This window comes from Barbus barbus, assembly GCF_936440315.1.
Source record: "Barbus barbus genome assembly, chromosome: 6".
NCBI lineage: Eukaryota > Metazoa > Chordata > Actinopteri > Cypriniformes > Cyprinidae > Barbus > Barbus barbus.
The window spans coordinates 19,869,410-19,883,498 of NC_136734.1; the positions used below are offsets into that span (position 1 = coordinate 19,869,410).

Below are 14,089 nucleotides of genomic sequence, written 5' to 3' on the forward strand. Positions count from 1 at the left end.
TAACATTTAATAGATGCTAAATTATGAAACCATTTTATTAAATGCCTTTTTATATATTACTAGTACATTTTCTAGTTGAGAGGCGATGGGACTTTTATTATGAAGTTTCAGTGAAGATGACGCACTATTGACGCGCGCTTAATGTTTGTACATAACGTTACATGAGCGTAGAGTAGTTTTACTAAGGGATAATTAATAATTAAGATTGACATAAATCTTTGTGGTATTTGCAACCAGCCATTGACAGCAACGGCGTTGATTTATTGTGTAACAAGTGTAAATCTTGTTCGCAAAGTCCCTAAGTGCACTCTTTGTAAACATGCTGCCCCACAGGAAGATTTGAGTGGGACATTTCGAAAAGTGTTGCAGTGATGCTGCAGGATCCAGCTGCTGTTTTTGTTGTGTTGGTGTGATAGAAGAGCTGCAATACTGAAGCCAATAGCAGTATGATGCAATAAAGGAAAGCTAATGTAAGTACATGTCTGCACAGCACAGACAAACTAGATATTTGGTTGCTATATGTTACTTTCCCGTTGCCAAACACTCATGTAGCCTACTGTATTTTCTTCGTGTTTACATTTTATATCGAATATAGAAGGTTTTTAGATATTTGTTTAAAGATGTGTTGTTTATTACTACAGCATTACATTTGCGTAGATATGAAACGTTGCAAGTAAAGAGAAAGTAAAATAATTACCCACTTAAATGTCTATTATGTAACCAAAAATAGATAAATAAAAATCCATTCTACATTTAATTGAATAATTGAGTACTGTATTTAAACTGAAATCAAGATACTTTGTAAACCAACCTTTTTCTTAATATTTTAAGTATGTAAGAAACACTTTTAAGATTCATCATCATTTTAAATTCAGCTGTAAATTCTGAGATTTGGTGTAGATGAGTTAACTTTTTAAAAGGAAAATTGTCAATTTTTTTGGTTTCATTGGCTGTTATGTGGAAAGTCAAAGTAAAATTCACAGGAGAGAATAAAATAGACTTTGTTTTGTAGTTTTGTAATTACAGGAAATTCTTTAGACCTGTGAAATATGCCCAGAATAATATCCATGCACTTTACACCACTGTTAATGGGTCATATTGGCAAAGTGTACAATGTTGTAACCCAGTAACCTGTAAAAAATTGAGTTTTCAGGTCTCGCCTCCTCTATCATGGAATCAAATGAGTTACTTGTGAAGAGGGATAAAATCCAGAGGGAGATTTTGGCTCTTGAGAGTACTCTGGGTGCTGACAGCAGCATCATAGACCTACTGTCATCTGACAGCAGCAGTGATGGTAAGTCACTGTCTCCTAACGTGAAAGAGGTGTGGTTTGGGCATCAATTCACCAGTGAGTGAATCAGGTTAAGCATAAGTGAGTCGTTCTTTTATATCAAATTTGTTCACAAAATTGAATGAATGAATCAGAAGTGATCTAAAAATTATTTTATGAAATCCTTACCCTACATAACTGCAATGTTCATGGAAGTCTTGAAATTGCATTGGCCAAAAAGTGTAGGGGCCTTGTATTTAGCCTGTGCGCTCACGCTGTGCTTTGTATTAATGTAATATATAACGTTTCCTTGACAGATGATGAATCTGATGACAGTGGACCTGAAGTTGAAGGATTGGTAAGAATTTAGAAAACGGCATGGTTAATATAACACACTATAGAAATTAAATGTAATATTCTTCTTGTAATGTTTTCTTTTCTTTTTTTTAATTACTTGTAATTGCCTCTAGGAGCGTGATGACTTGGAGGCAGAGCGTCTGCGGATACAGAGGGATATTGAAGAGTTAGAGAATACACTTGGTGCTAATGGAGCACTGACCGATGTTTTGGATGGTAAATAATATCTTGGTATTCATAGCGATTATTGGATTTCATTTTCAGCTATATAAATTATTAGTTTGTAAATTGATTTGTCTTAATTGTATGTGTGTTGTTTTTTTTGTGAAACAGAGAGTGAACATGACACTGATTCTGTAAGTTTCCACTTTGTTTCTTTGATACATGCTTGTGCTTCCTTTTTTTTATATATATATTTTCTAATTATTGTTTTAAATGCTTATAATACAATATTGTTCTGCTCTCATTAGAGTGATGAAGACAATGATGATGATGATGAGTTGGATCTTCCTCAAAATGTGGAGACTTGCCTACAAATGAATTTAGTCTATCAGGAGGTGTTGAAAGAGAAACTAGCTGAGCTGGAAAAACTCCTCAATGAGAATCAACAGCAGCAGGTGAACGACAAACATCAGGGCTCTAGTTCATTGAAAAAGAGTCTTCAAGCCACTCAATTGTATGAGTTTAATTACAGTAGAACCATTTTAAAGATAACTGTACCTCCACAGAAAGAGATTGAGGCACAGATCTCTGTCCCAAGCACTTCTAGCTCCTCCGTACCAGGAGTTCCCCCTCAGAAACAATTTCTTGGCTACTTCATGAAGCCTTACTTCAAAGACAAACTCACCGGTCTGGTATGTTATAAAACTAATACTGGAAGTCTTTTTTTATTCATTTTTATTTTATTTTATTTCTTTCCTGTGAAGTATTATTAATTATTTTGTTTGCTTCTAGGGTCCTCCAGCAAATGAAGAAACTAAAGCGAGACTGAGTCATGGTACCAGACCCATTGATGACCTGAAAATAAAAAGATGTATGTTTTATGGCAGCATGCTTGCTTGACATTAGTTGTATCTAATTGATTTTTTAAGAAAAAATAAAATGCTGGTTAATTCTTTCAGGGGAAGGTTGGCAGAAAACTTTGCTGACCAACGCAGTCGCCAAAGACACTATGAAACGGATGCTACAACCCAAACTATCCAAGTAAGTTCTGGAAAGGATGGAAAACCAAACCTAAATATCTGGTTATTGTTGCCTTTTCTGTGCAACTTGGATAAAAAAGTTGCGCATTTAGTAATGCAAGTTTCCTTTTTCTGTTAAATTGAAGTATATGTGTACTTTTGTAGATAATGGCCATTTTTATTACATTTTGAGAGCTTCCAATGGTCCGTGTTTTCTTAGGCTGGACTATCTGAGTGCCAAGATCTCTAGAGCTGATGATGAGGGAAAAGAAAAATTGAAAAAACAAATGGATTTAATCGAGAAAGACATTGCAGGAATAAGGTAAAGGCATTTTAAGCACCTCGTCCTTTAAGATTGTATCTACACTATAGTTCAGAGGTTTGAGGTCAGAAATATGTTTTTTTTAGTGCTGTCAATCGATTAAAAAAATTAACTAATTAATCACACATTTTTCTAAAATTAATCGTGATTAATCACGCTTAACCCCACCTAACATTCAAGTTTTTAAATAAACAATCTTCAAATGTACACTGTACAAACAACATAAAGACAGTATATTTTTTATATTTCTTTAATGGTATCTTTTTCATGATTGAAGGCCAGCATCACTGATATCAATACTACTGATGTCTCTATAAAAAAAATTTTTTTGCCCCCTGAATATATGTCAATATATGTACACTATAAAATATATATGTATACATATATGTCTCTATACAATAGTTTTTCCCCTGAATATTTAACCATTGACTGTAGCCATTCAGCATTACAGTATAATTGAGAGCTATCAATTTTAACATTTATTAGGCTTAACGTCTAATTTAAGTGAACTTAAAACAATCTTCACATGAACCCATTATAATAAATGACATATTTAGCTAGCTGTGCCCTTCAGCAGAAATATACAGAAAATGAATACTTACCAAACACTAAATTCTAAATTAAATATAGATGAACCCCTTAAAACTATAAAAGTTATTGATTTCCTCGTTTTTTCTTTTGTTCTTGGATTAATAGACATCACAGCAGCTGGTTATTAACTTATTTGCCTGCTATTGCTTTAAAAGCTGCTGCTGCTGAAGGTGATGGGGATCTGACATGCATCTTATTTTCTCACAAATCTCTTTACATTTTCTGACTCACTTCAGGTCTGAAAGTCTCAACTAATGAGCGTATGAGTTGAATTGGGTATTTTAGATGAGGGAGACAGTGCTGGGGTGCCTCAGGACAGTTTTTAAAACCATTTCAGAGACATGTACTTAAATGCGACGCATATATAACATAGGCTATTGCATGCATGCACACAGTTTAAGGCAGCTTTAATCGCCTTTTTGGAAACTTCATGCCTTAACTGACGGCATAACTACGACATTGCATGCACGTAGTTTCTTTCGCTGTATGATATGAAATGATACACGCGCACCGGCACCTATGTGTGTGTATTTGAAGAGTGCGCGCTACGAGCACAGTATCTTTTACGCGCTTGTTTGACTCGCGTCTGGCATGGAGGCGACGTATAGAGCACGTGTCTGAAACATCTCCCGTTTGATGTGGTCATAAAGACATTCTGCATCTAAATAAACGCAATCCGTTGCAAGAAAAAAAGAGACAGAGGCAGCAGTTGCGAATGGGGTGGCCAACCCTAGCCCCGCCCCTGCGTTAATTGCATTAAATATTTTTAACGCGTTAATCTGAAAATAATTAATAGCATGCGTTAACGCGCTAATTTTGACACCACTAGTTTTTTTTAAAGAAGTCTATGCAGTTATAATGCTAAAAAAGAAAATTGTATTTCAAATAAATGCTTTCGTCAAAGGATGCAAAAAAGGCATATTAAGCATCACAACTGTTTTTAACATTAATAATTATAAGAAATGTTTGTTACTGACTAAATCAGCATATTAGAATGATTTCTGAAGGATCATGTAACACTAAAGACTGGAGTAATGGCTGCTGAAAATTTAGCTTTGCCATCACTGGAATAAATAGGATTTTAAAATGTATTCAGATAGAGAACAGTTCTTTTAAATGATACAAATATTTCTCAATATTGCTGTTTAACTGTATTTTGAATACTCTAAAAGAAGCCTTGGGAGCATAAGAGCCTTATTTAAAAAAAAAAATGTATTGTCCCCCAAACTTTTGAATGGTTGTGTGCAAAAAAATGTGTAATCAAACTTTGTAATATCGTCTTAGTGCCCTGAGAGACGATCAGCTGCTGGGCAATCGGTGTGACGATCATGACTGGGAGAAAATATCCAATATTGATGTATGTTATGTAGCTGTTTTATTAAGGTGCATGCAAATAAATCTTGTTCAGTCTTCTAACATCAGTTTTCCATTTCAAAAGTATGAAAGAACGTGTTTTCGTTTGATAGTTTGAAGGTTTGCGACAGGCTGAGGATTTGCAAAGGTTCTGGCAGAACTATTTGCATCCCTCCATTAACAAGTCAGTATGGAAACAGGACGAGATTGATAAACTGAAAAGAATTGTGGAAGAGTACAATTGCTGCCATTGGGACAAAATTGCAGAGGCTCTTGGGGTAAGGGTAGAGAAATTCATGCACTTTCAAAATAGCAGCTAATGTTAACATGCTAATTAAGGTTTTTATTATGTTTAACAATGCAACTTTCATCATATAATGCCTTTGACGTTTTTTTTTTGTAACTTATTTCAAAAAGTGAAACTTTCATATATTCTAGATTCATTACATGTAAAGTAAAACATTTCAAAAGTTTTTTTTATTTTTTTATTTTGATGATTAGAGCTTACAGCTCATGAAAGTCAAAATCCAGTATCTCAAAATATTAGAATATGTCCTAAGATCAATCAAAAAAAGGATTTTCTAAGCAAAAAAGTTCAAGTTCTTTAAAGTATGTTCATTTATGCACTCAATACTTGGTCGGGGCTCCTTTAGCACAAATTCCAGCATCAGTGAGGAGTGGGATGGAAGCGATCAGCCTGTTGCACTGCTGAGGCACTATTGAGCCTTCAGCTCATCTGGATTGTTGGATCGACTGTTTCTCATCTTTCTCTTGAAAATATACCATAGATTCCATATGGGGTTCAGGTCAGGCATGTTGGCTGGCCAATCAAGCACAGTAATATCATGATCAGCAAAGCACAAAGTGGTTTTGGCACGGTGGGCAGGTGCTAAAGTTCTGCTGGAAAAGGAAATCAGCATCTCCATAAAGCTTGTCAGCAGATAGAAGCATAAAGTGCTCCAAAATCTCCTGGTTTGACTTAGTAAAACGCAATGGACCAACACCAGCAGACGTCAAGGCACCACAAATCATGACTGACTTCGGAAACTTCACACTGGACTTCAAGCAGGTTGGATTCTGTGCCTGCCCAGTCTTCCTCTAGACTCCAGACCTTGATTTCCAAATGAAATATAAAAATTTACTTTTATCTGAAAAGAAGACTGGACCACAGAGCAACAGTCCAATTATTTTTCTCTGTAGCCCAGGTAAGATGCTTCTGACGTTGTTTCTGATCTGAAGTAGCTTGGTAGCCCTTTTCCTGAAGATGTCTGAGTGTGGTGACTCTTGATGCACTGACTCCATCTTCAGTTCACTCCTTCACTCAAGCTCTCCCAAGTGTTTGATTCGGCTTTGCTTGACAGTATTCTAAAGCTTGCGGTCATTCCTTGTGCTTGTGCACCTTTTTCTTTCTTCCTTCCAGTCAACTTTGCATTTAATATGCTTTGATACAGCACTCAGCAGTCTTCCCCATTATTGTGGTTTCAAAGAACAAGTGATACCTGGAATATAATACTGCAGGGATTGTCATTTAATGAAACTCAAATGTGAATATTCTAATATTTTGAGAGACTGGATTTTTGACTTTCATGAGCTGTAAGCTCTAATCATCAAAATTAAAACAATAGAACTTTTGAAATGTTTACCTTACATGTAATGAATCTAGAACATATGAAGGTTTCACTTTTTGAAATAAGTTACAAAAAATCTTTTTTGAGATGCACCTGTATATATATATAAAATAGTTTGTGCATGTCTTTTTTTCCAGACAAATAGAACGGCTTTCATGTGCTTCCAGACTTACCAGCGCTACATTTCAAAGACCTTCAGAAGGAAAGAGTGGACAAAAGAGGAAGATGAGATCCTAAGAAAACTTGTTGAAAAAATGAAAATTGGCAACTTCATTCCTTACATACAGAGTGAGACAATTGGATCTTCTTGAGCGCTTGTACTGAATGTTGCATGTTTGTTTCTAAAACATTTCATTCTGACCCTAAAATCAGATTGTATAATCCAAATTAGAAATAAAATAGTTGATATTTATAATATAGATTTAATTCTTATATAGATAGAAAAAAAACAGTGAGGGAACAATAAAGGATTGTTCATCTGACTGCACTTTTCAGTCGTTTTAGTCGTTTTTTAACTGTTTTAAATGTAAGAATATGTCCTTTATAACAGGTTGAATTTATAGATTTAACTTACTTCAATTGTGTTTTGGAAAATCATAGGATCTATATATTTGAATTATTTATTATCTCCATAGTGTCATACTTCATGGAGGGCCGTGATGGCTCGCAGCTGGCATATCGCTGGACAACCGTTTTGGATCCCTCTATAAAGAAAGGCCCCTGGTCCAAAGAGGAGGACCAGGCATGGAGCATAATTAATTTAGGATATTCCACTTTCTTTCAATAAATGAGAAACTGATTTAATGCATTGTTTTTGCCATATTCCATATTCCATCAATGAAGACATGATGTTTTAAAATCTGTTGCAGTCATGCCTATGTTCACTAATTTGACTAACCCTTCTCATATCAGTTGTTGCGGAATGCTGTCGCAAAATATGGCACCAAAGAATGGGGGAAAATCAGATTGGAAGTCCCAGGCAGGACTGACGGTGCTTGTCGTGACAGGTACAGAATGAAATAACATCCCTGAAATCATTTTAACACCCAAATCAATCTGGCTGGATTGACTAGTGCTTGATATGTAAATATGAATATTTTTGCATCTTAGGTATTTGGATTGTCTTCAGGAAAATGTGAAAAAGGGGCCTTGGAGCAAAGAGGAGGTGGAACTACTGAAAGAAAAGGTTACGAAATATGGCGTTGGTAAGTGAAATTCCTCTTAAAAGGTTAAATCTTTAGAATTAACCATCACTACCTCAATAAATTAGCTTTAATAAGCCTTAAAATAGGCAGAAACAATATCCAGTATCCATTTAAATATCCATTATCAACCAATACTGTTAACTGAGAAGGATCATGTGACACTGAAAACTGGTGTAAAGTCTTCTGAAAATTCAGTTTTGCCATGACGGGAGTACATTTTAAATTTGTATTAAAAGCTTATTTAAATCATAAAAATATAAAAGTACTGTTTGACTGTAACCTTGGTGAGCATAAGAGACTTTAAAAACATGAAAGAAAAAAATCTTAGCAACCCTAAACTTATAAAGGGTAGTGTATTTAAATAACTAATGACCATTACATCAAGGCCAGCTCATGATGTTACTTCATACAGGAGATGATTCATGACATTGACATAATTTTTCATTGTTGTTATTGTTTTGTTTTTTTACCGTATATGGAGCAAATCTAACAAAACGTGTAGAACTGTTCCAACTTTTTGAAATGATACATGCAAAGTGTTTATCAAATTTGAAAAAATTATTTACATTTTGTTTAAATATTTAAATTTTTTAATTTCACATTTTTTGGGGGGGGGGGATGACCCTCAGTCAAGTTTGATTTTTGGCCCTTCATATTAAAACGTTTGGGCACATCTGCTCATTATTTTCCAGGAAAGTGGGCAAAGATTGCCTCAGAGATCCCAAACCGGATTGACTGCCAGTGCCTAAGCAAGTGGAAATTACTAACACAAGCTGTAAGTTCATTCTTCAGTATGTCTTGCATCCTTCAAGAAGATGAAATATCATAAGCATACACATTTGGTTGTTGTTTCTGTTTTTCAGAGTAAGAGTAAAGAGTGTCACAGTAAAGGTATAAAAAGACAAAGGAAGCCATCAACAGTGCCACGAAAAAGACAAAAAGTATTGAAAACTATTAAAGAGGAGATGCTCACCTCCAGCGAGGATGAAAAACAGATAAAGTATATGGACAGTGATGTTGAATCAGATGTTCCCTTAGTCAAAATTTGGGAAATACCACGAAAGGACTACATACAGCCAGATATGAAGGAATGGATACCTGTAAATGCAAACACAGGGGTTCATTCTCTAGGAAATGTCAGGACCGCGTGGGTTCATCTTCCCTCTAATGAGGAGCAGCTAGAGAAATCCACTCTAGAATCTGGCTCAGGCCGCATTCGATCAAAGAACAGCAAATGTCCAAAAGTCATGCTCAGTTTAGAACGCAATACCATCCTGAACCGCTTTGGAAACGTGGAAAGAACTTATGTAGGTTTGAAACCTACTGTCTTGCAGAAACAGGTAAGATGTTTTCTTTTTCCTTTCTCTTTTTAGGTCAGATCAGTTTATTTAAATGTTCTGCATTGCTTCTGTATAAAAATGAATTTTGTTTCATGCATGCAGACTGACGATGAGAAAGCCATGCTCAAGGTGTCTGTGAGTGATATTAAACACTTCCTGCAATGGAAGGGAGCATCTGTAGTTAAGAAGGTATGGTTAACACAAACACATACACATTTATAGTAAATAAGGCCATTACATTATTATTAAGTATAATAGAAAATAGTTGCCACTTTCTAATCTAACAAGATTTAAAACTATAGCCCTATTCAGACTTAAGACTGTTAAGGGAGTGTTGTCTTTATAATATCATACTTACTATTAAAAAAACACATTAAAATACACTTACCTTATATTGATTGTATGCTTTTTTTTCCTTTCAAAATGACCTAAAGGAGAAAATGACAAGTCCAAAAAATATTAAGAAAAGAAGGTCAGTTCAGGACACGGCCAACCATAATAATGACCTCCTCAAAGCCATCACCCCATGGATTGGTAATGTGATCCTGTCTGCTCCAGTGAATGAAAACACATTTTGTGAAGGTACAGACCCTTGATTCACTTCTGGCAAAACATCTACATTTTTGGGGGTTTTTGTGGCACTGCAGCAATATTTGAGCAGCCTCACATATCAGACAGTTAATTGCTGATAAATAAAGTTTTGCCCTTTCTTCCTGTTAAATATCTTGTTTCACTTCAAAATGTATCACATTATGGAAGGGTGGTTTCTGCAGGTCCTAAAAAGTCTTAATTCACCCTTCAACAATTTATAGCCCTAAAAAGGTCTTGCATCAATTAATTAAAAAATAATGGAGATCAGTTGGAAGCTGTATTTTGATGTTCTGCTAATACAACTCATTGTGAGTTCCCTAGTTATTTATATTTAGAGAACTTATTGTAATTATTTTATTGAGTGATATGCATTTAGAGAACATTGTTTTACATATTGTGTAAGAGAGAAACATTGCGTTTCCTTTAATTTAATCCTTAAATTTTTTTTACTAGATCTTAAATTGACCTTAATAAAGCCTTCAGAAACCCCGTGGAAGTAAAATGAGTTGTAACTCTAATTCACATTGACTTTAAGCAATAAGTGCAATTTAGTTTATAGTACTATAATGTGCAGATTCAACGTGGACCTAATTATGAGTAAATAATTCAAGGCTTTTTTTGTCAGTAATTCATCAATAATCATTTTATAGGCGATGTTGTTGGAATGAAAGCAGAAGACATCGCTCTTCCAAAAACATCAGTGTTTTCATTTTTCCTCAAAGTAAGCCTAATTACTTTGTCAACGATTATTCTGAAATAAAAAAAAAAATAAAAAAAAGCCAGCAGTGTTTCACATGGTTGTATTTTCTTAATACAGGCTTTTCAAATAGATATCAAGGGTTGCAGGAATGTCATTGAAATTCATCAAATGATCAACATTAAGGTATTTATCAAGCCAGCGTCTTAAGTTATTAGCCAAGTTGTCATACTTTGTTGCTGATGTGTATATGCAGTAGTTTTAAAATAAATTATCCTGAAGATTAGTAGCCCCTCAGTAATGTCAGTTGTTCTCTCTTGTCTTGTCTTTTTTCAGAAGCCAATTGCTCAGTCTAAACCAAGAACAGGTATGTCAGTTTATATTTATCCATTTTTAAATTTTTAAATATAATAGCAAATAATGCACATCCAAAGAGCTCCAGTTCTTTCTGCAGTAACATTCTTAATTTCAATGTTTCCTTCCTATGGTTATTTGGCTCCTCCTCAAAAAGTGTCAGCGATTCTTAAGGATGCAAAACAGAAAGCTGAGCACAAGAAACCTGCAGAACCTCCTCAATATCCACCTCCCCTGCAGCCAGTTCTTCTTAACCCTCTCCAACTGCCAGTCAGACAGATGACAACCCCTACTTTGATTCAACCCAAAACTCTTTTCATTACACAGTCAAACCAGCAGAGGGCAGTGCAGCCTTTACTAATTAAGTCACCACCACAAGTTTTATCACAGAATCCTCTACCGCTAATACAGCCGACTGCACCTGCACAAACTGTCATGGCCTCAACCCCCAAATCACCAAGTACAGAGGACTCAAACAGCATCACATCTGCGAAACGCATCCGCAAACCTACTGAGAAAGTCCAAGCCCTAATGGAAGAAGCTAAAGGTAGTAAAAAAGAGTCACCAAAACGAAAGCAAGGCAAACAGAATGTTGTTTTTCCAACTATTACATTGCAGATGCCAGTAAACTGGATTCTTGCCCCCACCAATTTGGTACAAGTAACTGGTCCACTTTCCACTAATATCCCAAGCAACCAAACACAAACTGTGCCAAACAGTTCCCCCCTGAATAACAGTATTAGTCCATGCATCTCAACTAATCTATACCCAGCATCATCTGCACTGATTGTTCCTGCTTCCTCTGCCAGTCCTGCCCTTATATATTCTTCAATCTCGAATGCCTCCAGAGATACCCTAAAGACTTCCTCCTCTGTGAATATTAGCACCAAAGGCATCCAGACATCTCTTTCAACTACTTCTACCTTATTACAGAGCAGAAGTGTGCTCCATAGTGTTCAGATGTTATCCCCGACACCTATCAAAGTGGACCAAAAAGGTTCACACGTTGAAGCTACGAAGAACTCCTCTGATTCCTCTTCTGATGAATCCACTGTAAGGCAATATCAGACATCTACATCAACTGGTTCCAGAGTATCTCCTGCTGTTTTCAGTGTTCTTCCAGTTCCCTTGACTATGCCACCTTTGGCTAGTTCACCAGTCGCATTGAAGCCAACAAATAATGTTGCAGTGGCAAAGTCTCCTGGTGTTACTGAAAATGGCTGCATTCTTGTGAGAACTAATCAGCTGCCAACCGTCGTCCAACAGAGAAGTTTGCCCAACACAATATTGAGCCCCCTTTCTGCTTCTAGAAGACCAATTGCTCATTCACCTCAGGTTGTAGTTCAATGTCCTCAGATTGTAGCTCCGTTAGCTCAGATCGTGGCTTCATCACCTCAGATTATGGCTCCATCAGGTTGCATTGGGGCTTCATCACCTCAGATTATGGCTCCATCAGGTTGCATTGGGGCTTCATCACCTCAGATTGCGGCTCCATCAATTCAGTTTGTGGCTCCATCACCTCAGATTTTGGCTCCATCACCTCGGATTATGGCTCCATCACCTCAGATTGTGGCTCCATCACCTCGGATTATGGCTCCATCACCTCAGATTATGGCTCCATCACCTCGGATTGTGGCTCCGTCACCTCGTATTTTGGCTCCGTCACCTCAGATTGTGGCTCCATCAGTTCAGGTTGTGGCTCCATCACCTCGGATTATGGCTCCATCATTTCAGATTGTGGCTCCATCACCTCGGATTTTGGCTCCATCAACTCAGATTGTGGCTCCATTAGAAATACCTAAAATCAGAACATTAAGTGAAGCATTGCTCCCTCTTCCTGATATTCCTTCTGATGTTGTTAGTTTTAATCCTCACTTGATATTCCCTGAGCAGTCATCTGAAGTAGATGACTGGATGAATGGAAAAGGTGGAATTCCATTACCTCATTTAGAGATGTCTTTGCCTTACCTTCCTCCATCTGCCGCCAGCATCAAAACACTGACTTCTTTGCTCAAAGTTAAACAATCTCTGCTTGCAGCTGCAGTGAATATCCTGCCAGTTGAGTATCAAAACTATATAGAGGAAGAAGCTCAAGTAGCTGCCATCCGCAAAATGATTGCCGAAAAGTTTGCCTCAAATCCAGCGTACCAGCTTTTGAAGGCTCGTTTCTTGTCGTGCTTTACTTTACCAGCCCTTTTGGCCACAATAAACCCTTCTGTGCAATGTGAGTTGCCCACAGATAACAATGGTGATGAAGATGAGGTCTTGTTATTACAAAAGATAAAAAAAAGGATTCGGCCACCAGCTGCAGTAAGTTGCACGTAACATTGAAGCAGTCTTTGTTTTGTTTGTTAATTTATTTTTATTATAATTTATGCATTTTCCCTATCTTTCAGAGGATTGATCTTAACACAAATGAAAACGAAGCATCAGCAAAACAGTTCTCAGGAATCAGTACAAAAAGGCAAAGGAGTCGTCGTTGATTTAACTTCAGATTTTGTACAGTTCACGATTCGTGTAGAAATGTGTACCACTAAAAAAATCAATATTACAGTTAAAGGGACCAGTCAGATATTCATTGCACTAATTTCTTTTACTCCATCCATACGTTTTGTTTAAGAACATTCAGTATGTGTCCTGACAATTTTTTGAAAAAAAAAAATTAATAAATTAACAAGACTCAGACATTTGCACTGAGCTACTATTAAGTTATCATATACTTTCATTTTGTTACTGCTTTTTGAATAAATTGTTCTGTAGAAACGTGAGCTGTTTTGTCATTGTTTGTTTTTGTGCATTTGTATGATTAGCATTTGTATTTTTTATGCTTTTATATTATGTGATCATAATGTGCAATCCACACCTGAATCTAAAAGTTTGTGAACTTTTAAAAAATCATGAATTTATAATAAATTATTTTGTACATTCAATACCACTTAATAAAAGTACAGAATTTCTTGGGATTTTAAACAAAACTCATTTCACGTGACATGAGAACATAAGCACCTTAATAGAAGCTGTAGTATTTTACATGAAGCTGAAAGCCTCACAAGGGGATGACAAGTTGAGATCACAGAGACATTGAATATATTAATAACGGTTGACTATATATTTTATTCAGAAAATTATGAACTCGTTATGTACTCATTCTCTGACCAAATACCACAGAAAGTGGTTTCAGCTCAACAATCCTTTGTGAA

The 14,089-nt window shown here is 36.1% G+C and overlaps 1 protein-coding gene across 1 annotated transcript; it reads left to right on the forward strand.

The window, feature by feature from the left end:
- Positions 1 to 87: 87 nt before the first annotated feature.
- On the forward strand, positions 88 to 13,823 carry snapc4 (small nuclear RNA activating complex, polypeptide 4). The gene is made up of 25 exons (XM_079419236.1): positions 88 to 470; positions 1,154 to 1,294; positions 1,588 to 1,628; positions 1,741 to 1,843; positions 1,961 to 1,983; positions 2,098 to 2,244; positions 2,356 to 2,481; positions 2,582 to 2,660; positions 2,749 to 2,830; positions 3,029 to 3,130; positions 5,006 to 5,078; positions 5,188 to 5,352; positions 6,840 to 6,990; positions 7,338 to 7,444; positions 7,615 to 7,709; positions 7,813 to 7,907; positions 8,600 to 8,682; positions 8,771 to 9,247; positions 9,350 to 9,436; positions 9,682 to 9,829; positions 10,489 to 10,559; positions 10,656 to 10,721; positions 10,872 to 10,902; positions 11,047 to 13,199; positions 13,286 to 13,823. The coding sequence occupies exons 2-25, from the start codon at positions 1,171 to 1,173 to the stop codon at positions 13,370 to 13,372; spliced, it is 4,716 nt and encodes a 1,571-aa protein (XP_079275362.1). The 5' UTR covers positions 88 to 470; positions 1,154 to 1,170; the 3' UTR covers positions 13,373 to 13,823.
- Positions 13,824 to 14,089: the final 266 nt, after the last annotated feature.